General features: G+C 54.5%; 1 protein-coding gene across 1 annotated transcript; it reads right to left on the bottom strand.

Annotated features, from left to right (window-relative positions):
- Nucleotides 1–1,132: 1,132 nt before the first annotated feature.
- SH2B3 (SH2B adaptor protein 3) lies at nt 1,133–19,166 on the bottom strand. Its single transcript, XM_054392505.1, has 7 exons — nt 18,390–19,166; nt 3,583–3,684; nt 3,241–3,332; nt 3,035–3,126; nt 2,656–2,870; nt 2,150–2,321; nt 1,133–1,814 (listed from the first exon to the last, which is right to left on the bottom strand). The coding sequence occupies exons 1-7, from the start codon at nt 19,149–19,151 to the stop codon at nt 1,519–1,521; spliced, it is 1,731 nt and encodes a 576-aa protein (XP_054248480.1). The 5' UTR covers nt 19,152–19,166; the 3' UTR covers nt 1,133–1,518.
- Nucleotides 19,167–24,765: the final 5,599 nt, after the last annotated feature.

Genomic DNA, 24,765 nt, shown 5'->3' with positions numbered 1-24,765 from the left:
GCTTGAGTTGGAAGGGACCTTAAAGACCATCTTGTTCCAACTCCCCCCACTATGGGAAGGGACACCTCCCACTAGACTAGGTTGGGTGGTGTCCCTGCCCATAGCAGAGAGGTTGGAGCAGTTCCATCACCATGATAAAAAAAGCCTTCATCACTAGGCTAAAATTGCTTCCACCAGGGCATCAGGGCAGATTCTGCCATCACCATGATACAAATCCTCTGTTGTGAGGACAAAATTTTGTCCCGTGATGGAGGCAGCCTCCACCACAGAATAAAAATCCTCTACCACCAGGATAAAAGGCCTCCAAAACATGTCCATCAAGGGATCAAAAGCCTCCACCACTGGGATAAACCACTTCCACCACTGGAATCACACCTCCATCACCAGGAGGAGCGCTTCGCTGTCAGTCTCCACGTTAGTCCTCAGCTAGTGACATTATTAACGATGGCGCAGTTAGTGTTCACCTCTTAATTAGCAAGGCTAATGCTGTGAGTATTGCTCTGGCTCGGTGCAGAGAGCAACTGCAGTTGTGCTGAGTTTAAAAAAAAAAAAAAAGAAAAGAAAAGAGCAAGAAAAGCCAGTTTTCACCTTATCTGACAAGAAAGCCCAAACTCTGATCGCGATCATCATCTCCACCCGACGCGGGAGCTCAGCGCCGGCAGGTCCGGGCGTTGCTGGAGGGTTTGGCAGCAGGTGCTGGGATGGGGAGGACTGGGCTTGGCCCACAGCAGCAACTGGTCGATGAATTTATAATTCACTATTATTGTTGTTTTTTTCCTTTTCTTTCTTTTTTCCCCTTGCTTTTTTGGGGGGAGAGGGGAGTTGGAGAGAGGGGTGTCTGTTTTTTTCTTTTTCCCCTTCTCTCCAATTGTATAAGTCACTATTATTTCTGGTTTGTTTTTTTTTTTTGTTCCTTTTTTTTTTGGGGGTGGTGGTGGTGGTGTGTGGGTTTTTGTTTTTTTTTCCCTTCTCTCCAGTTGTACAATTCACTATTTATTTCCCTTGTTTCTTTTTTTTTGGGGGGGGGGTGTGTGTTTGTTTTTTTTTCCCTCTCTCTCCAATTGTATAATTCACTATTATTTTGTTTTTTCCTTTTCTTTTTTTTTTTTTTGTGTGTTTTTGTTTGTTTGTTTTCTTTTTTCTTTTGGTGTTTTTTGTGGGGTTGTTTGCTTTTTTTTTTCTTTCCCTCTCTCCAATTGTAAGGACGCTGTCGTGTCAGGGGTAGGCAGGAGACCGAGCCCCACGGCGCGATGCTCGGCACGGATGCAGGCACGAGCGGTGTGTGTAAACAGTAACCAGAAAGCTTTGATAACAACAACAACTGAAAATACAACTAAAAGGCCCTTTAACAGGCCGAAGGGAGGGAGCACACTCGTACTGGAGTGAGAAATTACCCCCTTCCTTGCAAAAATAGAATAATCATCCCTAACCAGAAGGGATTAGGTACATTCGTTCTCTCGATGGGATACCCGGAAGGTCTCTAGGATTTCTCCACCTGAAAGTGCATCCCGGTGCCCGTCAGAGCGGCGTGTACTGGTTGTCGATGGCTCGGACGTGGCCCCGCCCCGGTGCCTCCACCTCGTAGTCCGAATCGCGGTGCCGGGCGCCGGCAGCCGTAGCCGCCCTGCTCGGGCGCAGGCTCTGCGCCAGCTCGGCCGGGGGTGGCACCAGGTGGAAGATCTGCTCCGAAGGAGGACATGGGGGGGGCTCGTCATGGCCATGAGGGCAGGAGGAACTGGTGGGGGTGAGGCTGAATTCAGGGCTCCAGCTGGGGATGGGCAAGGGGAGAGGGACCGTGGTGCTGGAGCCAGGAGCTGTGGGTGGAGGGGAGATGTCTGGTTGGTGGGATGCTCCTGCCCCATTACCCTGGGGTGCAAGGAGCACCCCACCCCCACCCCAGCAGCAGTAGGGAGCTGCTGGTGGTTTGAGGCAGCTTCTCCTTTCTTAAAAGAGGAAGCGGGGAACTCGGGAGTCACCTTTTGTGCCCCTGCCTGGATGCTTCCACTTCCCACTACCGCATGTGGCCAAAAGGCTCAGCTCTGCCCAGTCCTGGGACACCCACCTCTACCCCAGGGACTTTCCCACTGGGACAAGGCTCCCCATTCCCTGCATCCCATGGGAACGTCCTCGTTCCTCCAGGCCCACATACCTTGGGGCTGAGGCAGGACAACGACGTAGCTGGACAGCCGGACGTCACAGGCTGTACCGCACTCCAGCGGGATGGGGTAGCGGTGGAAGTGGTGCAGCATCTCCACGATGGAGGAGAAGCGGAGATGTTGGACGCGGCACTGGCCCCGCTCCGTCAGCGCCAGCCGCAGGTGCTGCGGGGAGGAGCAGGGACCCGTTACCCTTCCAGCGGCTCCCGTGCTGGAGGAGATGATGGAGGGACACAGGGATATTTGGGGTTGGGGTGGGACACGAGGCTTCAGCGTGAAGTGCTGCGTCCCCAGCCCGCGGTACCCTGCTCACTGCAGGGGTTTTGCTCCCCCACAGGAGCGGCCATGGGATCACCAGCCCTCTACGGGCATCAGGGCAGGGACCAGGAAGGCAGAGGATCTCTTCGGGGTGGGATGGGGCATGGACTGCACTGCAGCTGCCCGAGGGGCTCCTGTGAGATTCCCACCCCGCCGCCCCCAGCCCCTCTCCTGCCTGTACCTTTGCTCTGCCCTGGAAGTTGAAGGTGAGCACGTACTCGCCGCGCCGGGTCTCGCTCTGCCGCACCAGGAAGACTCCATGGCCCTCCAGCCCCCCCAGCTGCACCAGCTGAGCCGCCTTCACTCGGGAGATGGGTCCGTGGAACCAGGGGCAGGAGGAGAGGAACTGCTCCATCTTCGGCCCTGCCGCCTCCCCTGGGCACCCCGGTGTTGCCCCTGCCAGGGCACACAGATGAGCACCCTGGGGATGCAGGGGATCCCCTGTCCCCCTCCCCTCTGTCTCTGTCCCCCTACCTGATCAGCCTGGCTAAGCACGGCAAGGACCCCCCCCAGCAATTCTGCCCCGATCCCCAGGTCCCACAGGTGTCCTCACTGCTCACCTTGGCTGAGGGTGTCGGTGCTGGTGGTGGGGCTGGTGGCTGCAGGGTCAGGATGCCGACATGCCAGGAGCTCAGGGTCACCCACATCGGACCTGCCGAGGACAGGTGAAGCCAGGCTGAGCACCAGTGGTTGGGGGACAGGAACAATGCTAGGGTCATGGAGTGACTGTCCTCATTCCCAGGCTTGGGGACATCCCTGTGCTTACCCTCTGTGTGCGCACTCCCGGATCTCAGCCGTCCAGGAGTTGAGCTGCTGCTCGTCCCCCACCTCAAACACGATGTCAGTGGCATTGGTGACCTGGGGGACATCAAAGAGAGATATAGGGGCTCAGGGAGAGAGACATATGCAGTCCCCTCCCACTCACCCATGCTCAGGGACTGACCTTGACCCCCAGCTGGGACAGAGCATCCCCCACCCCACATACCACATCCCCCTGTGCACCCCTTCCTCAGATGGAAAGAGGAACCAAAATTTGGCACAGGAGCTTTGGGCAGCCATGTATGTGCCAGAGGGTGGGAAATGCCTTGGGGCATCAGCAGGGCCCTACCTTGAGGACGAAGGTGTGGAGGTTGTCAGGCATCTCCAGGCGTGTGCACCTGCGCACCTCCTGGATGGCAGAGCAGGCAGCGTGCAGCTTCAGCTTCGAGCCCTGTGGAGGGCAACACGGTGGCTGAGATGAGCCTCACCACCTCTCACACCCCAAAACATCTCCCACACAGCCTACTGCTCTATCAGGATGGGGTCAAGCCTGCCAGGAGCCACCCTGAGGCAGGAGAGTCATGAAGGAAATACCCTGCTCTGCAGAGAAATACCCCTGGGCATGGAAATACCCTGTGTGGCAAGCAGATGCCCCATGTGGCAAGGAAATACCCTGCAGGGCACTGCCCAGCTGTTCTCAGGGCACACTTAGTGAGTCACACAGTGCCCAGAGCAAGTGCTCCCCCAAGGACCCAGAAGTGGCAGGGTGGGTGGAGGTAAGAAGGGAGAACGGGGTTCCCAGTATGGAAACATGTAGCAGGGAGACTGCCCCAATGAGGAAACTGGGGTGCAGAAAGCAAGCACCCCACTTAGGGGTGCCAGGGTCAGCTCAGAGGTGGCATGCTGAGAGGTGCCTGCAGCTGGTTTGACGCTGACACAGGCAGATGGCAAAATGCTGAGCAGACACTTCCAGAAGGCCAACAATGTCCCTCCCAGCAGCTTTCGGTTCCTCTGCCACCCAGCACACTGGCAGGGGAGCCACTGACCGCTGCGAGGCCATGTCACGTGGCACTTGCCTAGCTGCCACTGGCACCAAGCTGTATCTGGGTTGCTGGGGACCCTCCTGGGTGTGAAATGGCCCTGAGGGACCCTTGCACTGGGTGATGGAGTTGACCCCTCTGTGCTTATCCCCATGGATGGAGCCAAGCATGCAGCCCATCTTGTGCAGCGGGTGCCAGTGTGTGCAGAACTCATCCCTCTGTACCAGGCTTGATGGCAGTGTGGTATGACTAAATTTTGGCCGGTTATGATTCACACAGTGGCTTCAGCGTCCCAAAGGCTGAGTCACAGAATCACAGCATTGTTTTGGTTGGAAAAGACTTCTAAGATCATCGAGTCTAGCCATCAACCTAAGACCACCATGGCCATTAAACCATGTCCCTAAGTGCCATGTCCACACGTTTCTTGAACACCTCCAGGGACAGTGACTCCACCACCTTCCTAACCCAGGCCAGCTCAGGTCCTCTCCAATCCACAGCCAAGACTGTGGGTGCTTCACCCCACAAACATTTGCCAAACAAACCACGTCCATTTCACCCCAATCTTGCCATGCTTGTGGCCAAGCCATCCACATCATCTCCCCAACCACCTGCATGACCCTACCTCAGCACTCTCCACAGTCACCCAACCAAACCATGTTTGGTTGCTTTTTTTTAATTTCATTCTCCATCCAACCCCCCTCTGCTCCTCCCCTTTCCTCCCTCCCTCGACACACTCAACCAAGGACTCAATGTACTTTGGGGCCGGAAACGCAGCGTGAGAGGGATCAGCCCTTATCAGCTGCACTGAAAAGAAAGTTCTTAGAAGTTGCTCACCAAAAGTCAATGTGCAACAGGGTTGGTGCTACCACGGCAACCCCCCCCGAGCCCCACTGGTGACAGTGATTGCAGCTGCAGCTAGCTGCAGCTGCAATCACTGTCACCAGCGGAGCCAAGGGGTGCCACAGTGCCACTGATGTCTTATCCCAAAGAATTTTTTTTTCCCCCTCTTTGGAAGTTAACCACATCCCAAGCAAATTCCTCCAGGGAGAAAACCAACGAGTTGCCCATCTTGGCTGCTTTCCCAACTTGGAGGTTGTGACACCCAGCACGTCGCCAAGCTCGCCAGCCTGGCTGGTTTTTTATCAACTGGTTGGGAGTCGGCCTCTTGCTTTCCTAGGAAATGAGAAATTCCTGGAAAAAAAATTAAAGGGGGGGGGGGAGGAGAGTTCTGTGAAGCCCTCTACATCCTTCCCTGCAGACAGGGAGAGTGCAAAGGGAGAAGGAAATGATGCAGCAGAGAGATAGGGTGCCCGAAAAACCAGTCTAGCTTCAGAGAAGTGCCTACCGCAGGCACGGTGCCCCCGCCCCCCGAACCGCCGTGCCTCACCACAAGATGCCCTGCTCGATGGCAGCCGGTACTGAGAAAGGCAATTCTAGGTAACCAAAACTGCACACTCAACACAGTGAGTGCTCAGCCAGCACCCAGCTTCCTCCTTCTCACCAAGAAAGGTGCCAGGGCACCATTATGGAGCTGGTTACCTATCACTGCCAAGCGCAGATTGTCCCAGCTCTGCCTTCAGCCCAAGCAGCATCAGTTCCCAACCCATGGAGTTCATCCTATTGCTCCTTAAAGTATCCCAAGAACATGGGGGAAAGCTCAGCACAAATCTGAGCATTCCCCCCCCCCCCCCCAATCAGCCAGGGACATGATCTCCTGCAAAGCTGCACACCCAAGCTCCCAGGGCACAGCTGCCATCATCAGAGAATTGTTTTGGTTGGAAGAGACCTTTGAGATCATCAAGTCCAGTCATTAACTCAGCACTGCCAGGTTACTACTAAACCATGGCCCTCAGCACCACATCTACACAGCTTTGAAATCCCTCCAGGGATGGAGATTCCACCACTGCCCTGGGCAGCCTGGGCCAGGGCTTGCCAACCCTTCTGGGGAAGATGTTGATGCTAATATCCAATCTAAACATCCCTCAGGGCAACTTGAGGCTGTTTCCTCTCGGAGAAGTAGTATGGCATGGGGAGAATAAGCATGGCACAGGAGAACCAGCATGGCATGAGAAGAACTAAGACGGCACATGGGGAACCAGCACAGCACAAAGATAACCAAGATGGGGAGCACCACTGTGGCACAGGAGAACCAGCATGGCACCAGGAAGAACGAGCACGGCACAGGGAGGACCTGGGGAGGGCAGGGTGGCTGGGAGAAAGTGGGGCTTGCCAGCATCTGCCAAATATAGGAAGGAGACCAGTGCCAGCTCGGCACTGTGGTCATACCAGGAGCACAAGCTGGGGGTCAGGCCAAGGTCACAGCTGCACTCAGGCGTTGCAGGGAGAGGAGCTGCTGTGCTTCCGCCAAGCAAAGCCCCAGTCCCAGCTCACCGCAGTGCCTGCACCCACTGCTTTCCTCACCACCTATGTTTGCTCAAGGCCAGCGTGTGACGGCCACAGAGCTGGTGATCTGCTGGATCATCCTCCCATGGTGAGCCTCCATCTGGCAGCCTGCTCAGTATCTTTCCACTCACCATTCCTGCCTCCACAGGTGAGCAGTGGTGGGGAAACCACCACCCAGGAGTGCTAGCTTGGCACAGTAGTAACCCCCACACCTGTCCAACAAAGATATTTTGGATTTATGGAGAGGTTTTGGAAGTAAAATTCCTCCCAATGCAGCCAGGAAAGCTCATGCTGTGATGCTCTGAGCTGGTGGCCTAAGGGGCAGGACTACTGTGGGTACACAGGGATGTTGAGAGAGCTTTTCTGGATGGGGAAAAGAAGGTGGCATCTGGCTGTCCAGGAATGAGAGTTACTTCATGCTGCCCATGCCTAGGAGATGCTAGGTTTGACCCACACACTGGCAGGGTGCTGGCACCCACTGTCCATCCAGATGCCTCCCGGCTCAGCTGATTCCTGCTGGGTCCCTGCAGTGCTGCCACCACCCACAATGCTGGTTTGCATGGGAGGGAGCCATGGCCACCCACTTTTCCTAATGGATTTGGCTAGGACTCAGTGCCCTACTGGCAAAAGCAATGGCATGGGGATGACAGTGGTGGTACAGCAGCAGTGGCATGGTGATGATGGTGGCAGTGCAGCAACAATGGTGGTGGCATGGCAGTGATGGCAGTGGCACAGTGATGATGGAAGTGACACAGCAGTGAGGGTGGTGGCACAACGATGGCGATGGCATGGCGCAGAAATGATGACAATCTTTGAACAGTGGTGGCACAGCAGCGACGGCAGGGGCAATGTGCCGGGACTGTGGGAGCAGAGAGCAAATCCTTCGAGAGCGGCGGGCGCTGCCGCCGGCCCCTCCACGCACCGGGGGGTTCCCCACGCCGACTCTTTCACTTCCACTCTGAGTCACGCCGCGGGAGGCAAGGAAGAGCCACAAGCCCTTGTGCAAGGTCCCCGACAGACACGGGCGAGATTTGTCGCTTCTTGTAAATCACGGAGCCTGCCCTGTGCCCCTGACTCAAGGGACAGACCTCAGCCAGAGCTGCAGCATCAGGCTGCTGGTGGATGGACGGCTGGGTGGATGGCCAGCAAGATCTGCAGTGGTGTGAGGACTGGGTTATGCCAGTGTAAAACCATGTCCCACGTCCGTGGCCCTGGGGAATTTTGCGAAGTTTCCCAGGAGCCAGAGGATTCCTGGCAAAGGGGAGGGGAACCACTTCCCAGTGCCCCCACACAGGGCAGTGGGGTGATGACAAGGGGCTCATGAGGCTGGGAGAGGGAACACCATGGGTCATGCTGGAGGGTGAAAGGTGTTTGCTGTACCAGTGATCATCATAGGGGGTGGCACCATAAGTAATTCCAGCAGCCATCCTTGGGAACTTTGCCTGATAGATAAACCCAGTTTGTCCTTGGGAATTTCCACAAGGGTGAAACCCAACGCTTATCCTTGAGGACTTTGCACCATAGATAATCCCAGCATGTGCCCTTGGGTGTTTACACCATGCCTTATCCTGGGGTTCATCCTCAGAGATCTGCACCACCAGTGCTCAGACTGGCAGGTTTGCAGCACAGCTAAACCCAGTCTCCATTCTCCAGTGGCTAATCCCAGAGTTCAAGGGGACTGTAGCACAGATAATCCCAATGCTCCGACGAGGGTGTTTGCACTAGAGCTGATCCCAAGAGGAGAGCTTCACCCCATGCCAATGCTAGTGTTGGAATGGGGCCCTTTCCTTGCACAACCCTGGCCTCTCATGCGCCTCTGCACCTCACTTCCACTGAAGGGTCTCCCAGTTCAGCTCACCCCTCAAAACTCACTGGGGAGGACCCCAGGGTGGCACACTCCTACTTCTCTGCTTGCATACCGAGGCTGCTCACCCTGAAACCTACTGCCAGCTGCAGTGAGCACCATCATGGGCTTCTCTGTTCTGGGCATGGGGAACTGAAGGTAGATTTCCTGCCTCCATTAAGCAGAGAAGCACAAGTGGAAATCCTTGCTGTGGACTGCTGTGTGAGCTTCAGCCTCAACAGATCTTGGCCATCACCTGCACTGCCCACCCCAAACCCCAGCCAGCATCCTCATACCACAAGCACCAGCAGGTCAAAAGTTTCCAAGACACCCCCACCTCTGAACAGTCCCAAAGCCCAGGGCAGGGGACAGAGCCATCCCTGAGGGGACTGGACTCAGTGGTGACAAGAGGCACCGTTGTGCTGGCCTGAAGCACTGCCTCAGGGGCACAAAGCACCTTCTGTTCACGAGCTGCTGCTGAGCGCCATGAAAGGCAATGGGAGAAACCACAGCCCAGACCCCAGCATCCCACTGAACCCTGCTTCTTATCAAATCAAACCTGGGGAGCTGCAAAACATCACCCCAGGAGCTGCTGGATAAATCCAAACCCAGAGGGAGGGATCTGGGGATGTCCAACTCAAAAACTCTCTCCCCTCATCCCAGTGGCTGGTTGCCCCTCTGTGCATTGATCAACCTCAACTGAGTGAGGCAGTGGCCACCGAGTCAATGTTCCCTCCCCAAAACCTTGTAAAGCACCCCAAAATCCTGCAAGCTACCTCAAAACCCTGTAAAGCACCTCAAAATCCTGCAAGCCACCCCAAAAGCCTGAAAACCACCCCAAGCCCCTGAAAGCCACCTCTAAACCACTCCACACCTTTGCAAACTACCCCAAAGTCCTCTAAGTCATCACAAAACCCTGCAAACCATCCAAAAGCCATGCAGCCCCTCACCCCCCTAAAACCAGTGAGCCCAGTGGCTCATATTCCCAGCAGGGTTTAGGGATTTGAGAGCTCTAAAGGGGGTTCTGTGAACAGGTGCCATGTGCCAGCCCCTTTATGGCTTTTGAGTTATTTTAAGCCAAAGTCCCTTCCAGCGTGGGCTACTCTGATAATTTCCTGGAATAAATAACAAGCGTGGAAAGTAAACAAGGTGTCTGCTTGCAGGCAGGAGCTGGCTGCAGCTGGGGGATGAGTCACCCCAAAGCCCAACCCCAGAAGGCTAGAGGATGTGAGGTGCCCAGCATGGACCCCATAGGGTCCCCATGGTCCCCAGAATGTTCTAGGGTTTTGCATCACCTCAGAATTTTCCATTACCCAGGGGTTTTGTACCACCAAGAATAATGCAAGAGCTTCAAGAGCCCATGTGGGAGCGTTCCATGCCCCCTACATAGGTATTTCAGTCCCAAAACAGGACCTGCCACCTGCCCAGTGCTGCACCCTGCAGCAGATCTTGCCCCAAATGCTTTGATTTTTAATATAATCTCAAGATGATGGTGAATATCACAAAGCCCATCACAAGCATTGGTTGCAACTGCAATAAACCTAAGCCCTGGTTGCTGGGAAGAATCCTCCCAGATCCCCAAGCTGGGATGAACCCAAGCCCCTGTTGCTGAGAAGAATCCTTCCAGATCCCAGAGCTGGGATGAATCCAAGCCCCTGTTGCTGAGAAGAATCTTTCCAGATCCCAGAGCTGGGATGAATCCAAGCCCCTGTTGCTGGGAAAAATCCTTCCAGACCTCGCACTGCCTATGCAGGCTCTCATAAATATTTACCTTTGAAAGCAGCAGCACTCAGCCTCAAACAACCACATCCTGGGCCACGAAAAAAAAAAAAAAAAAGAAAAAAGCAGAAAAAAAAAAGAAAAAGAAAGAGACAATCACCCAAACCCACCACTGGGCATCTCACATTGGCTGCACCCACCAGTACCCTGTGGTCCCTCACACTTCTAGCTGTGAGAGAAGGAGGGAAGAGCAATCATTGAGTGTTTTCCCAGTCCCTATTCCTGAGATTCTCTTAATATCTCAAGTTCTTGCTCACTTCCCCACTTGCATGTGGTGCTTTCCTACCTGAGCAGCTCTGCAGCATCCCTGAAGAGATGGCCCTGACCATCAGCAGTCACGTGCTGGTTGGCAGTGAAGTGTCACCTCCATGAGCAGAGGAGGGTCATAGGGATGGGGTAAAACCTACCCCAGGGTGGATCTTCAAGGACAGGAATTATAAAGGAAACCAGAATCACAGAATTCTTTGGGTTGGAAAAGCTCTCCAAGATCATTGAGCCCAACCATCAACCCAACACCACCATGGCCATTAAACCATGTCCCAAAGTGCCATGGCCACACATTTCCTGCACACCTCCAGGGATGGCAATTCCACCTCCCTGGGCAACCTACTCCAATGCCCGACCAGGAGCCTTCACCTTGGAGCCCTTCTTCTGCTACCCCAGCAATGCCAGTACTGATGGGGAAGCAGCAGGTCTGGGCTCCATCCCACACCCTTCCCCTCTCAACTCAACCAAGCCCCAGCGAGCTCCATCCCAGCAACACAGTTTCCAAAATAAGAAAGTCTGCTCTTCAGCAATTAACTCCGAGGCTGTGGTTACACTGCTAAAAGTGTTTTTTCCGTGCATGACCAAGGATGGAAAAAGTTGTGGTTAATAAATGACAAATAACCTTTTGTCTCATCACCCTCCTCCCCTCTTCCCCATGTGCCCTCACCCTGCCATACCAAAAAAAAAAAAAAAAAAAAAAAAAGAGACGGAGGCGGAGGGGGGAAATGGAGGAAGGGGGGAGTGGGGGGAGGGTTGTGAAATCACCACCAAAATCTCCAAATACCAGCAGGGCACCCACCCCGAGCGCCTTCGAAGAACGGCGAGCGGAGCCGCGCCGAAAGCCCAGCGCGCAAGACAGACGCCCGGCGGTGAAAGCCTGCGGGCGGCTCTCGGGGCGGCTCCGCCTGTGGTTTCACCTCTCCCAAAGGAATTGTTCTACCAAACCCCTCCCCTTCTTATCCCGTGGAAGGTTTCCTGGTTTCTGCCCTCGGAGTGTGAGGAGAAGGATGTGGTCCCCACAAGGATACTGGAAAAGGGGTGCCAGGAGATGGATGTGATCCTTGGAGATGCTAGAAATGAGATGTGGTCCCTGGAGATACAGAGATAAGGATGCTAGGAGAGGAAAGCAGTCCCTAAGGATGCCAGGAGAGGAATGAGGTCCCTGGAGATGCAGGGCTAAAGATGCCAGGACAGATATGTGAGGAATGCCATGCACCCCCTGGAGATGCCATGACAGGTATGTGGTCCCTAAGGCTGCCAGGAGATGTTTGGAGAAGGATGCTAGGAGAAAGATGCTTTCCCTGGAGATGCCAGGTAAAGAATGCCAGGAGAGGGATGCCAGGAATGTGATGCAGCCCCTGGAGATGCTAGGAGAGGGATGCAGTCCCTCGGAATGCCAGGAGAAGGAAGCCAGGAGAGGGATGTGGTGCCTGGAGATGTTGGGAGAGGGATTCCAGCAAAGGGATGCAGACCCTGGAGACGCCAGAAGGATGCAGTCTCTGGAGATGGCAGGAGGGACATGACAGGAGAGTGATGTGGTCCCTAAGAATGCAGGGAGACAGAAGCAGGCCCTGGAGATGCCAGAAGAGGGATGCAGCTCTGTCCACACGCTGTCCAGCCACCAAGAGCGAATGCAACACGGTCACTCTTGGCTGGAAGATCAAGGCAGCAGCCTCCTGCCTCCAGCCTGGAATTCTTTGACATTTTAATTCCAGCAAAGCCAGAAACGCACACGTGGTGTGATCCAACTCACCCCTGGGCCAACCACGAGGATGAGGGCAGGAACACACATGGTTCACAGGATGGAGGACACCAAATGGGATCCAGATTGATGATTTTTCCTGGGGCCAGGGTGATGATGAGGCACTGAGGTGTGTCCCATTACCAACAAAATCTTCTTATGGGGCATCTGCTGCCCACAAGCTCCAGCAAACCTTTCGGGGGTTTACTGGAGCCTGCAGGCAACAGATTCCCCTGGGAGGAAACGACCATTTTGCCTGAGATTTGCCTGGGATAAGGATGAAAACACAGCTGCTGCTGGGGTCACGGCTTCCTGAAATGTGGCCTCTGAATCCCTGTAGGCAGAAAGCAATAGCAGATCCTCTCTCCACTACCACCTCTTAGTATATCCTCAGCTGAGTCACTTACAACCATATTTGAGCAGCTTAAATTGGTCCAGGAGGTCCAAAGCATATCCAGGAGGAGGTGGGATGGGGTTTGGGATCACAATGCTGGGATATACCCTACTCCATGCCTGACCAGCTGCCACACAGAGCCCCAAGTGCTTGACATCAGAGCCCAGTCAGTGCAAGACCTGCTTGCTCAGGAGGTGGCAATTCTGAGAAACCAACTTCAGGTGAAAGGAAGGGAAAAAGAAAGAGGGGAAAAAAAAGAAAAAAAGAAGGAAAAAGTAAAAAATAAGAAGAGGAAAAAAGAAGAAGAGGAAAAAAGAAGAAGAGGAAAAAAGAAGAAGAGGAAAAAAGAAGAAGAGGAAAAAAGAAGAAGAGGAAAAAAGAAGAAGAGGAAAAAAGAAGAAGAGGAAAAAAGAAGAAGAGGAAAAAAGAAGAAGAGGAAAAAAGAAGAAGAGGAAAAAAGAAGAAGAGGAAAAAAGAAGAAGAGGAAAAAAGAAGAAGAGGAAAAAAGAAGAAGAGGAAAAAAGAAGAAGAGGAAAAAAGAAGAAGAGGAAAAAAGAAGAAGAGGAAAAAAGAAGAAGAGGAAAAAAGAAGAAGAGGAAAAAAGAAGAAGAGGAAAAAAGAAGAAGAGGAAAAAAGAAGAAGAGGAAAAAAGAAGAAGAGGAAAAAAGAAGAAGAGGAAAAAAGAAGAAGAGGAAAAAAGAAGAAGAGGAAAAAAGAAGAAGAGGAAAAAAGAAGAAGAGGAAAAAAGAAGAGAAAAAAAGAAGAGAAAAAAAGAAGAGGAGGGTGAAAAAAGGAAGTCAAAGCAGTCTCACACTGAGCAGAGATAAAAATACTGCTCCTCCTGTGGCCAGGGCTGAAGATCTAGGAGCCATGACAGGCACCACAGGGTTTTCAGCGGAAGGAGGCTTCCCAGCTTGTCTCGGCGTGCCATCAATTTATGGGATGCACTGGATTTCATTAAAATGCCATCAAGAAACCAGCACAAATGCAAATCCCATTTCCCTTCCCTTTCCTGTGAAAACATCTGGCCCACAGAAAGGGCTCAGGACATTTCTGTTGCAAATTGTGGGGGTTTTTAATGGAGTTTAGGATTCAGTCATAGGAAAGGCACTTGGGGCTGGGGATCATTCAGCTGATGGAGCAGCCCCAAAAACCCCAGTGGGATGCCCTAAAACATGCAAACAACTTTCACCAGCTTTGGCTTACATTTATGAAGGCAGAGAGGCCTCAGAGCTACTTGATCCCAAGATTTCCATGAGAATAAAGTGTGGTAGAGGAGAAAGTGCCTCCATGGACAGCAGGGAGGAGTGGTGAGCATCACCCTCAGACATCAGAGAATCCACTTTTGCTGCACACCTGGGACTATACCCAGGGTTTCACTGGGTTTCCTGTGCACATATATACATCCACCCATATGTACAGGCACTATAGACACCCTGGTAGCCTTCTACTCCAGGTGCACCAGTGGGACATCAAGATGGTCCCACTGGCACTGGGTCTAGCCCCAGATGCCATGGAACATCATCCCCTCATCCTGGCACTGGTGGCTGGCACCGCACTCTTGCTCCCCTCCTCTTCCCAGCACACCAGCACCCTCCAGCATGTCTCTAAAGTGGGCATCTGGGTGCTGTACTGGGTGCCCTGAGCCCATCAGTGCCCTGCAGCCTAGCTGGGATCCAACCTATGGAGGTATCTCCAAATCCCATCTGTGCAACAACATTTTTCCAGCACTCAGGGAAGGAAGGAGTGATGCCAAAACCAAGCCAGCAGTAGCTGCTAGCATGGGAAGCCACATCCACCCAGCTGATGCTCCCACAAGACCAGCACATCCCTGGGGAACAGGATGCCCATGGCAGGCAGTGCCACAGGGACTGCAGGTGACTTCAGCATGGCTCGCCAGCACTCAGCCCTTCACCATCCAAGCAGTAAATGGGATTAGGGCCCTTCAAAGAGCCCTGCTCCCTTTGATGCTGGGCATGTTACGGGATTAGGCGGAGAGGCCCTGTTGGAGCTCACCAGGGGGGTTAAAATAAGATAAAAACTGCCAAAAGCAGATTGATGGGGCAGTGGCTGAATCATGGTGTGGCACATGTGGAGCCACCTCCCTTTCCCCACATACTCTGCTTCTCCGAGGTCATTGCAAGGGGCTGAATGTGTGGGAGCTTGGTTTGACAAAATCACAGAATCATTTTGGTTCAACGAGAGCTTTAAGATCATCCAGTCCAACCATTAACCCAACCCTGCCAGGTCACCACTAAACCATGGCCCTCAGCACTGCATCTCCATGGCTTTGAAATCCCTCCAGGGATGGGACTCCACCACTGCCCTGGGCAGCCTCGTCCAGGCCTTGACAACCTTTTCCATTGGGAAGTTGAGTTGAATTCCCAATTACAATATATTATTTAAAGGGAGAAAAGGAGGCTGCTTCTGGAGAGACCTCAAGGGTGACCAAGCCTAACGGTCCTGAGACCAGCAAGGGATGAACGTCCCCAGGGACGGTTTTTAACATTGCTTATTATTCATCTTTCATGATGATCAACAGCATCTTCAAATCAGGGAAGGATCCACAACATGTGTGAAAGGCAGCAGCAAAGTTCTGTGAGTGTCCCGTGGATGGAGGGAAGGGGGCTCCCTCCATAGAATGGTTTAGGTTGGAATGGACCTTTAAAGGTCATCCAGTCCAACCCCCCTGCACTCAGCAGGGACATCTGCAACTAGAGCAGGCTGCTCAGAGCCCCAAATGACCTGACCTGCAATAGTTCTGCAGACAGAGCATCTTCCACCTCTCTGGGAAACCTGGGCCAGATTCTCATGACCCTCAATGTAAAACATTTCTTCCTTCTCTGTGGTCTGAATCTCCCTCTTTTAGTTTAAACCATCACCTCTTGTTCTGTCACAGCAGGTCCTGGACAAAAGTCTGTCCTCAGCTTTCTTATCATCCCCTTTAAGCATTGAAGTCCATCAGAAGGTCTCCCTGGAGCCTTCTCTTCTCCAGGCTGAACATATTTATATATGAATAATAAATAACTTCTACTATTATTTTAAATTAAAACAAAACAAAACTCCATTACAAAGCTGCTCTCTTCCCACCACTCTGGGGTTTGTCCCCTTGCTGGGTTTGGGGAATAGGACCCACCAGCCCAGTGCAGGGTTTTCTACCACCCCCAGAATCCAGCAGCAGTTACTGAGAAAGGAGCTGGAGGGATTCTGCTGTAAACGAGACAGGATCTGGCCTCAGCCCAGTTAATTAGAAAGGAAGGACCCGCCCTGAGAGTATTTGCACAGGAAGCAATTTAATCCAGAGACTCCAGTGAGGAACATCCCCCTCTTCCGCAGACCTGGTTGAGAAACTCCCCAGCTTGAGGTCCTGGGGGATCACAGGGTCCCTGGCCTCATGGTGATGGGTAAATCTCCATGGGATGGAGACTTGTGGCAAAGTGGAAAGACTAAAGCTGCAGAGCGCTGGGTGAACTGAGTAAATGTCTCCTTTTAAATGCCTCCTTCCCATGGGTCAAAGCTGGGCAGGGGCTGCAGGGAGAGGAAGAATGTGCTGTGTGCTGGGCTTGCTTCCCAAGGGAGGGACGAGTCAAAAATAAACAAAAAAAGGAAATAAAAAAGAGGGGAAAGCTCAGTTTGCCAGTGCCAGGTGCTGCTGGCAGGCAGGATGCAGTGGGAACCCAGTCAGGCTCTTGTCCTGAGGGACAAGGGTGCTGCTGCAGTGTGTAAGCACCAGTGGGATGCTGGTTCTGCTCCCCGTGCTGTGCCCAAAATTCTGGGGACAGGCTCTGCAGCCAGGATGGCTCAGCTCTGCCCCACAGCTGGGCTGGGTCACCAAGGGTTCTACCTGGCATGGAGGTGGCCAAATCCATTGCCACCTGTCATAATGCATACAGGGGGAAAAAATATACCCAGGGTTAGTGCCTGGGCATGATTGTGGTTGGGAGGCACAGGTGGGTACTCATGAAGGGGTATGCTCGACCCCAGCTGCCAAAGTCCCCCCGTGATGGTGAGCAAACAGCCCCTGGGAGGGCATCCCCTTGCTTCACTTTTATTTTTGGCTCTTGGAAAGCATCGAGGGCAAGTCTGAGCAGCAACCAGTGAGGATGAGGAGGAGCAAAGCCTGCAGCAAATCTGGCAGCAGAACCTGAACCAGCAACAGCTCAACACCCCCTCCCCACCAGGCTGTTCCCTGTGGTGAGGTTCAACATAGAATTCTATCAGCTGGAAAAGACCTCTAAGATCACTGAGTCCAAACAGACTCAGTGATAGACAGTGAAGACCACCTAAGTCTGCACCATGCCAGCACCAAGGGGTGCTGCCCAGCTGCTGAGAGCACCCTCCAAGAAGCCCCAAAGCAATGCTGATGGGAGCCAGACCTCCCCATGCCCCAGGATGGGGACACACACTCCTACTGGGACAGATAACTGCTACCCCGACCCGACAGAACAAAACTTGCTTTTACTTTCAGATTGCACAATTTTGGTGGTGCTTCTGGGATTTTTTTTTTTAATAATATTTAATATGGGGGTTGTTTGACAGAAATAGCAGGAATTTGGCCAGCTGCTCCTTGGCCCCAGGGCTGCATTGAGCAGCAAAGGCAGCTCAAAGGCTCTACTCAGGGCTTCTTCCTTACAAAGCACAAATTAAGTCATCAAAGTTAAACAAGCACACACACAAAAAAAAAAAAAAAAGGAAAAAGAGAAAACCCAGCCCACCACGCCTGCGTAAGATCTGCCATGTGGAAGAACTGTCTTTTTAAAGATTAAACACCCCAGCTCCCCCCTCCAACCCCCACATCGCTCCCCAGCTCACTCACATCCTGCATCATCTCCGCTCCAGCCGGGTCTAAGCACCACGGGAGCTCCCCAGGGTAGCCGAGATCTGAATTTCCAGCCACAAAAGTAAAATTCAGCTCCCTTAGAGTCCCCATGGTGAGCAGAAGGCAGCACAGCTCTTTGTTCTTATTTTTCCTTTCCCAACTTGCTCAGGCAAGCAGATGTCCCGGCTGCTGAAGCCATGCCACAGTGGGGACAGGGTGAATTTGGGGTCACCAGATTTGGTGCCTCCTTGCCTTGCTGGGATGGAGGCCACTGTGCTCTATACTGACCCAGTGACTCCCAGTCTTGCTGAGACGGGTCCACAGGGCTGGGGATGAGTGGGATGGAGGCCTCCAGGCTCTATCCTGACCCAGTGACCCCCAACCTTGCTGGGACAAGATTGGGTTTGGGGATGAGTGGGATTGACGTCGCCAAGCTTTAGCCTCAGCTCACAAGGCAGATGCTCTGCTTCTAGCTGGAAACCCCAGGTTTAGGGTCCCGGCAGGAAGAATTGCAATTGCACCTTGATCAGCTGCAATAATTCACCTGCACATCACCTTTGGCACATGGTCACAGCATCTTTCACTCCCCAAAAGGCACCTCAGTGGCTCAGCTCTACTTCTCAGAAGTCTCAAACACATAAGGTACAGCCTCGAGTGGCTGCAGTGGAAGGACAGCAGTGGCACAGCAAATCCATCTGGGTCTTTGTCCTAGTGCCCAGCCACCACACATGGTGAGAAACCTTTGTGATCAGGGATGCACTATGGCCCCACTTTTCCTTGAAGGATCAGCCCTAACATTGTCCTCAACCTGCTGCCAAGTGATCCACAGCACTGCCTGGCCAAAAGGGGCAAGAACCAGCAGGTCCTTACCTTGGGAGGGTCGAAGAGCTCCAGCACATATTCCTCGCTGTCAGGTGTCCCCGCTCGCCGCAGCACCAGGCGACAGCGCTGCCAGCGCGTCCCACTGTCCAAGGAGCTCTCATCCAGTAGTCCATACTTGAGGATCCCCTCCTTGCGCACCTCGGGGGGCTGCTCCCGTGACAGCCCCCAAGGCAGGATGCGCTTGCCCAGTCCTGGCTTGAGAGCTGCCTCTGGTGCCACCTCCCCGTCCCCATCCCCAGAGAGAGCATCTGAGGATCGGCGTCGGAAAAGGCTGCGCCAGCTCCTGCGCAGCTGGCTGAGTGAGAACGGTCGCCGTGCTGGCCCCACCAGCTCCTCCGAGCTCCAGGATTTGCGCAGCCCTGTTGGGGTGGCCTCAGGGGCTCGGCTGGGCTGCTCAGGGCGGGTACCCGGCTCCATCTCAGCTTTGGTGGCCACCACTGTGCCCAAGGAGGCATCCACGTGCTGCCGATGCGTCTCCCGGTAATCCCGCGCCAGGCCGGCGGGCAGGATGTGGAGCTGGTTCATGGCAAAGCCCTCCTTCACCTCATGGCAGAAGTACTGCTGGAAGAGGTCAGTGAACTGCACGGAGAAGTTCTCCGCGGCCAGGAGGTCATGGTGCGGGTGCTCGGTGGCGAAGCGCAGGTAGTGCCGTGCCAGCTCCTTGGCGGTGCTGATAGCATGCAGCTCACAGAACTCATGCCAGCCCCGGGGATGCGCTGGCGTGCCCGCTGGCAGAGCGTGCCCATTCATTGCCGTGGCTCCAGCGAGGCGGCCACGCTGCAAGACACAGAACATTGCTGGTGTCAAGTCAGCTCTGACACCCGGACAGCCTCCCACCACCCTGGCCAGTGCAGCTGCACGCTACTCCAGATGTGTGGTAGAATCATGGTATGAGTTAGGTTGGAAGGGATCTTCAAAAGTCATCCTGTCCCACCCCTACGCACTCAGCAGGGCCATCTGCAATTACAGCAGGTTGCTCAGTGCCCCAGACAACCTGACCTGGAATGGTTCCAGGTTTGGGGCATCTTCCACCTCTCCGGGCAACCTGGGCCAGGGTCTGGCTATCCTCAGTGTCAACTATTTCTTTCTGCTCTCCAGTCTGAATCTCCCTCTTTTAATGTCAATTACCCCTTGTCCTGTCACAAAAGGTCCTGCTCAAAAGTCTGTCCCCAGCTTTCTGATCGCCCCCTTTAAGCACTGAAAGGCCACCACAAGGTCTCCTGGAGGCTTCTCTTTTCCAGGCTGAACACCCCCAACTGTCTCAGCCTGGCCACACAGCAGAAGGTTTCAAGCCCTCCCATCATTATTGTGGCCCCACTCTAAGAGGTCTCTGTTGTGCTGAGGACTCCAGAGCTAGACCCAGTACTGCAGGTGGGGGTCTCAGCAGAGGAGAACAGAGTAGTAGAATCCTCTCCCTCCACCTGCTGCCCACACTGCTGGGGATGGGACATGGCTGGGTCTGGGCTGTGAGTGCATGGTGCCAGCTCATGCCCAGTTTTTCACTCACCAGCACACCCAAGTCCTTCTCCTCACACCTGCTCTCCAGCCCTTCGTCCCCACCCTGGACCACTACTGGGGGTTTCCCTGGCCCAGGTGTGGGACCTTGCAGGGTACCCACAGGGCAAGCAGCCCAGGGCACACCAAGATCAAAGCCACTTCAGTCACTGAGACAGAGCAGAGGGACACACTGCAGCCACTCAGCTGCCCAGTGAGGAGCAAAACCATGTGAGAACCGCTATGGCTCACCACCCACCACCCAGCTGCAGCAGTGTCCATAAAGTGCCTCAGGGCTCCCCATCCCCACCTGGCAGGGCCATGCCTCAGTTTCCCCACCTGGGAGGAGGGGGCCAGGCAGGTCCCAGCGTGGGGTGGGTGTCTGCACGGCTTCCTGCCAGCACAGCTGCCACCAGCTGCCCAACGCCCCGCAGGGACGCCCGGCCGAGCCGCATCCGCTCTCCTCCTGCCAAGGCTTCGCCACGCCAATGGGTTTCCCTCCAGGGACCTATTTCAACAGAGCTGATAAAGCTGGAGTGGGGGCGGGAGGGGAGGAAATGACATGAAAAGCTGCAGAAATCCAAGGATGGAGCTGCCTCGCCTGCCAGATCCATGTGGCCCCACTGGCCTGGGGAGACATGGCCCTGCTGCCAGCACAGCCAGGGACGAGTACACATCCAGAGGGATGCTCTGTGGGACCCACTGGGCTCTGCCAAACCAGGCCCTATCTCTTCCCTCAGCAGATTTTGCTGCCAGGCCAATCTGGCAGCACCCATGGCCAGCACACAGCCTTCCTGGTGTGCCTGGCAGCAGCGTTCCCCATGGCCAGCCCGGCTACACTGCACTGCTTACCGCCCAGCCTCCTGCTCCCCCGCCGCACTTATCGGGGCCGTGCACTCTGCTCAGGCAGGAAACATCAGCCAACCCCCCCAGATCCTGCCATGCTGGCACAGGCACCACTACCTCCCCAGAACTCCAGCCACCTCTGGCTGGGGCAGGGAGGAAAAGTGATTGTATTTTTTTGGGGGGAGGAAAAATAGGAGAAAAAAAAAGACAATGAGGCTGGGAGGAAGCGAGCCAGGTGACGTGAAGCGTGCTGGCACAGCAGGTCATGTTTTCAGCCCCGGCAGCGATAACACTGGGAAGCAGACCTCTATCTCTGCTCACCCGCTGCCCTTCCAGCACGTCCTGCAGAGCTTCGAGGCAAGGGGAGATGTTATCTGTCCCCCGCCAGCCTCGGCTTCTTAGAAGAGCCACCCAAGGCTTGGGGACAGCCGATGGCGTGGTGGTGGCGGGCGTGTGCCCGGCCATAGCCCGGCTGAACTCCCCAGCAGGGCCCCCATGTGTGGCCGTGTCTATCAGTGCCGCCAGCCTGCCTGTGACTCAGCATCCTCCAGCTGCGCTCTGCTTCCTCCTGGCACCCAGGAATCGCCACTGCGGCCACCACTGCTGCCAGCACACTCAGCAGGATGCTCCCCCAAAACACAGAGGGAAGCAGGGGATGTCCGCATGGAATCTCCTGCCAGCCTGGAGAGCCACCCAGGACTTGGAAATCACCTTTCAAGTTTTCAGGCTTGCTCCACACAAGCTTTGGGAGAAATTTACTGCTTGGAGAACACGGAGCTTCACCTGTACCATGTGGTGGAAAGCAGCTGAAGGCCATCTTCAGTAGCAACATGCTTTTTCCAACTGGTGGGATGATGGTAGATCCACCTCCAGCGCTTCCTCCTGCCGGCACTGGCACAAACCACGATGCCATCCTCCCTGCTCCCATCCTGCACACTTCCCATGTGGAAAGGGCTATCCCAGCTATCCTGGCTGAATTTACATTTCAGCTCCTGCAGCAGCATCCTGCTCCTCCATCCAGCCCTGGGTTTCAGCAGGGACATGCCATAGGGATGTAAGTGTCGGATGCCAAGTGGGCTTCTCCTTGATCCACTCTGTTGTGTTCCATGACACCAGAATTCAGCAGCCAGTGGCTTTAAGTCAGAGATTACACCCATATCCCTTACACCCAACACAGCCCTATGAGGGGCTCCCATCCATCCCATGGGTCAGTGCCAAGACAAAGGACTTGCAACAAATGGTCAGGTGCTTTAATTTGCATGGAATGGAGAATCCAGGATTGGACACACCATGGGCTTGTTGGGATGGGGGACTAATATCTCCTGTGGCTGCTGGAAGAGCTGTACATCAGCTGGCCCACCCCATCTCAGGGCTGGTTTGGGGGGTGCTGAGGTTGTTTTCGGGTGCTGGGTCAGGAGCTCAAGGAAGAGCAGGATGGGATGGACCAGCCACAGGCTGGCTTTGATGTGGGCTAGGATGGCGAGCCCTGGCTTGTGCAAGATCCAGCCCTGCAGCCAAGCCACCCCCAGCAGAACTCATTAAACTGTTGCCCAACTTGGTCGCTGTGGCAGCAGGTGCTGGCACCAGCTGGGATGGTAACCCATGGGTTGGATCCAGTAATGCATTGTTTGTGCCTTTGTGGTAGCCAAAGTCCCAGTAAATGAATTTGTTGGCAATGCCAGGAGGCAGCACCACAGCTTTGCCATCCTCTCCTGATGAATGAGCAGTTCAGAGCCAGCCTTGCCACGAAGGAGGTGCAAGATCCACCCCTTCCCACTGCACAAGATCCACATAGGAGGCTATGGCTGCACAGGACTGGCCCCTTCCAGCACCCAGCACTGCAAATCCAGCCTCGAAGGGAAGCATCATGGAGCAGAGACCATGGCACCGAGCCCTGTGCCCTGTGCCCTACTCACACCCACGTGTGCACAGCCACAGCCAGCCCTGGAGCGTGTGCGGCAGGGCCAGCGTGCCACGATCCGAAAATGAAACCAGCCCCAACTCCTCGCTGTGTCTCCCCCACGCCAGGGCAATGCACACCAGCGAGACAAATAGGAAATTTGATATATGTGCTGGCTCTCCCAGAAACGACTGTGCCCCAACCCCAGCATTTTGAATGCAGCCCAGGGCATTTTTCAGCTCCTTTTGAGGTGAAAAGGACTCCTTCAAAAGTCACACACACACACACACCCCTGCAGGACTATTTTGAGGAGGGAGCAAAATGAGGGGCTAGGAGACGCCCTGGCCAGCCCCGCAGCTCTCCCTGCTTCCCGAATGGCAGAAATACAAAGTTCCCACAATCCCAAGAGCAGGAACATTGTTCCTTCCCAGGATGTCCTCCATGAAAAGAGCTATTCTGAGCCGGCAGCAGCCTTTCTTGGCACAGCCCCGCAGCCTGCGCGAGGCAGCTATAAAAGGCTGAGTTACAATGAACAGCACTTTTCAATGGGAGAGCATCCGGTGCTGGGGGGTTCAGGGGGATGTGGCATCCATAGAGGGATGTGGGCCCCCAAGGGATCTGGGGGGGATGCAGGTCCCCAAGGGGTTCAGGAGAGTGCTGGTCCTATGGGGAACATGGGTCCTCAGTGGTATCCGGTCCACCAAGGATGGGCTTACACGGGCTGGGTAGCGCAGAGCATCCCCCTAGGATGGTGCTGCTGCAGCCCCTCTCTGTATCCTGATGCCTCAAAAACCAGGGTGGATTATGCTGGAGGACTGGCTAGATGCAACCTTGGGTTAAGAGCACAAAAAGGGTCAAACAAGGTGGCCATTCGGGGGTGGGCACAAAGATGCAGCTGCTCAGCAAGGCAGGAGGGACTGGTGCCCTTTATCTGAGACTCTTCTTCCTCCCAGCAGCCCACTTCCACCAGCAGGGTGAATATTGCTGATTTACCCCTGAGCAGAACAGAAAGCCCCAACCCACACAGCCAGGGCAGCTTGGGGACTCCACAGGGCACAAGAAGAGTGAGGCCCCCACTGCCAAAAAAACCCCCAACACTCACATATTCACAGCATCACCATAAACCAGCTGAGGCCATTTGTGTGTCAGGACAGCACAACCCACAGCAGAAATTGCCTAGCACCATCCTGCCCTTCCCTGTGGGAGCAGCACCCCCGCAGTGGTGTGGATTCTTTGGGGTTTTGTAGATGGTGACAGCCCAGAACCATCACTCCCTGTGACCCACCAGCTGGCTCCACACAAGCTGGAGGACCCCAGGGTGCCTCAGGATCCTCTCTCTCTCTCCTTTGGCTGCACCAAACTGAAAAATTCTAAAGCAAGAGGAGCAGGTTGGAGAGATTGCCCACACCACACACCCACACAGGCTGGGTGCTCCCAGGAAACTGGGTGAAAAGTCAGAGGTTTGGGGGGGCTGATTTTGCTCTCCTGTCCCCACTTTCTCACCAGGCATACACATACCTCACATTTCACCACCTCACACCACACAACTTGCCGTATTAAAGGCCAGAGCTATCCTTAATCCACAGCCCCAAGTGAGCTGAGCAGCACTGCAGGCCTTGGTGACATTGCTGATGTTACAGCACTTTAAATCCAGGGGAAATTCACCCTTTTGGCTTCCCCCGATAGCCCCACTGCGAGAGATGGAATGGAAACAGCCCATCCCAAACTCTGACCAAACACAATCTCCACACAGGCATGACCCACAGAAACTCACCAGCTCACCAGTTTCTAGCCAGACCAGCTCCCCAGAAACCCTCTGGCTGCTCCCACTGACCCAAGCACCCATCACCACAGCGTCTGGCACCCTGCAGCCCAGTTTACACCATCACCCTCTTCTTACACCCACTGTCTGCAGCAAAAAGCTTGGCAGAGGGGTGGCCTCTTTTAACAGGGTTTGTTTTGTTGCATGAAATGAATTGCTGCACTGTAGGTGTGGGAGAAGCAGGGTGCAGGGAGCACTCTCAGGGAAGCAGCTGGCTGAGGGTCCCCAACATCACCCATGGGGACAGTGGGGAGCAGCCAGCAGCTCAGCTCCTCACTAGCCTGGCTCTCTCTCCCCTCCAC

This window comes from Indicator indicator, chromosome 26 (assembly GCF_027791375.1).
Source record: "Indicator indicator isolate 239-I01 chromosome 26, UM_Iind_1.1, whole genome shotgun sequence".
Classification (NCBI taxonomy): domain Eukaryota; kingdom Metazoa; phylum Chordata; class Aves; order Piciformes; family Indicatoridae; genus Indicator; species Indicator indicator.
Note: the sequence above shows the minus strand (reverse complement) of the source record. Positions and strands in the feature narration are given on the sequence as shown.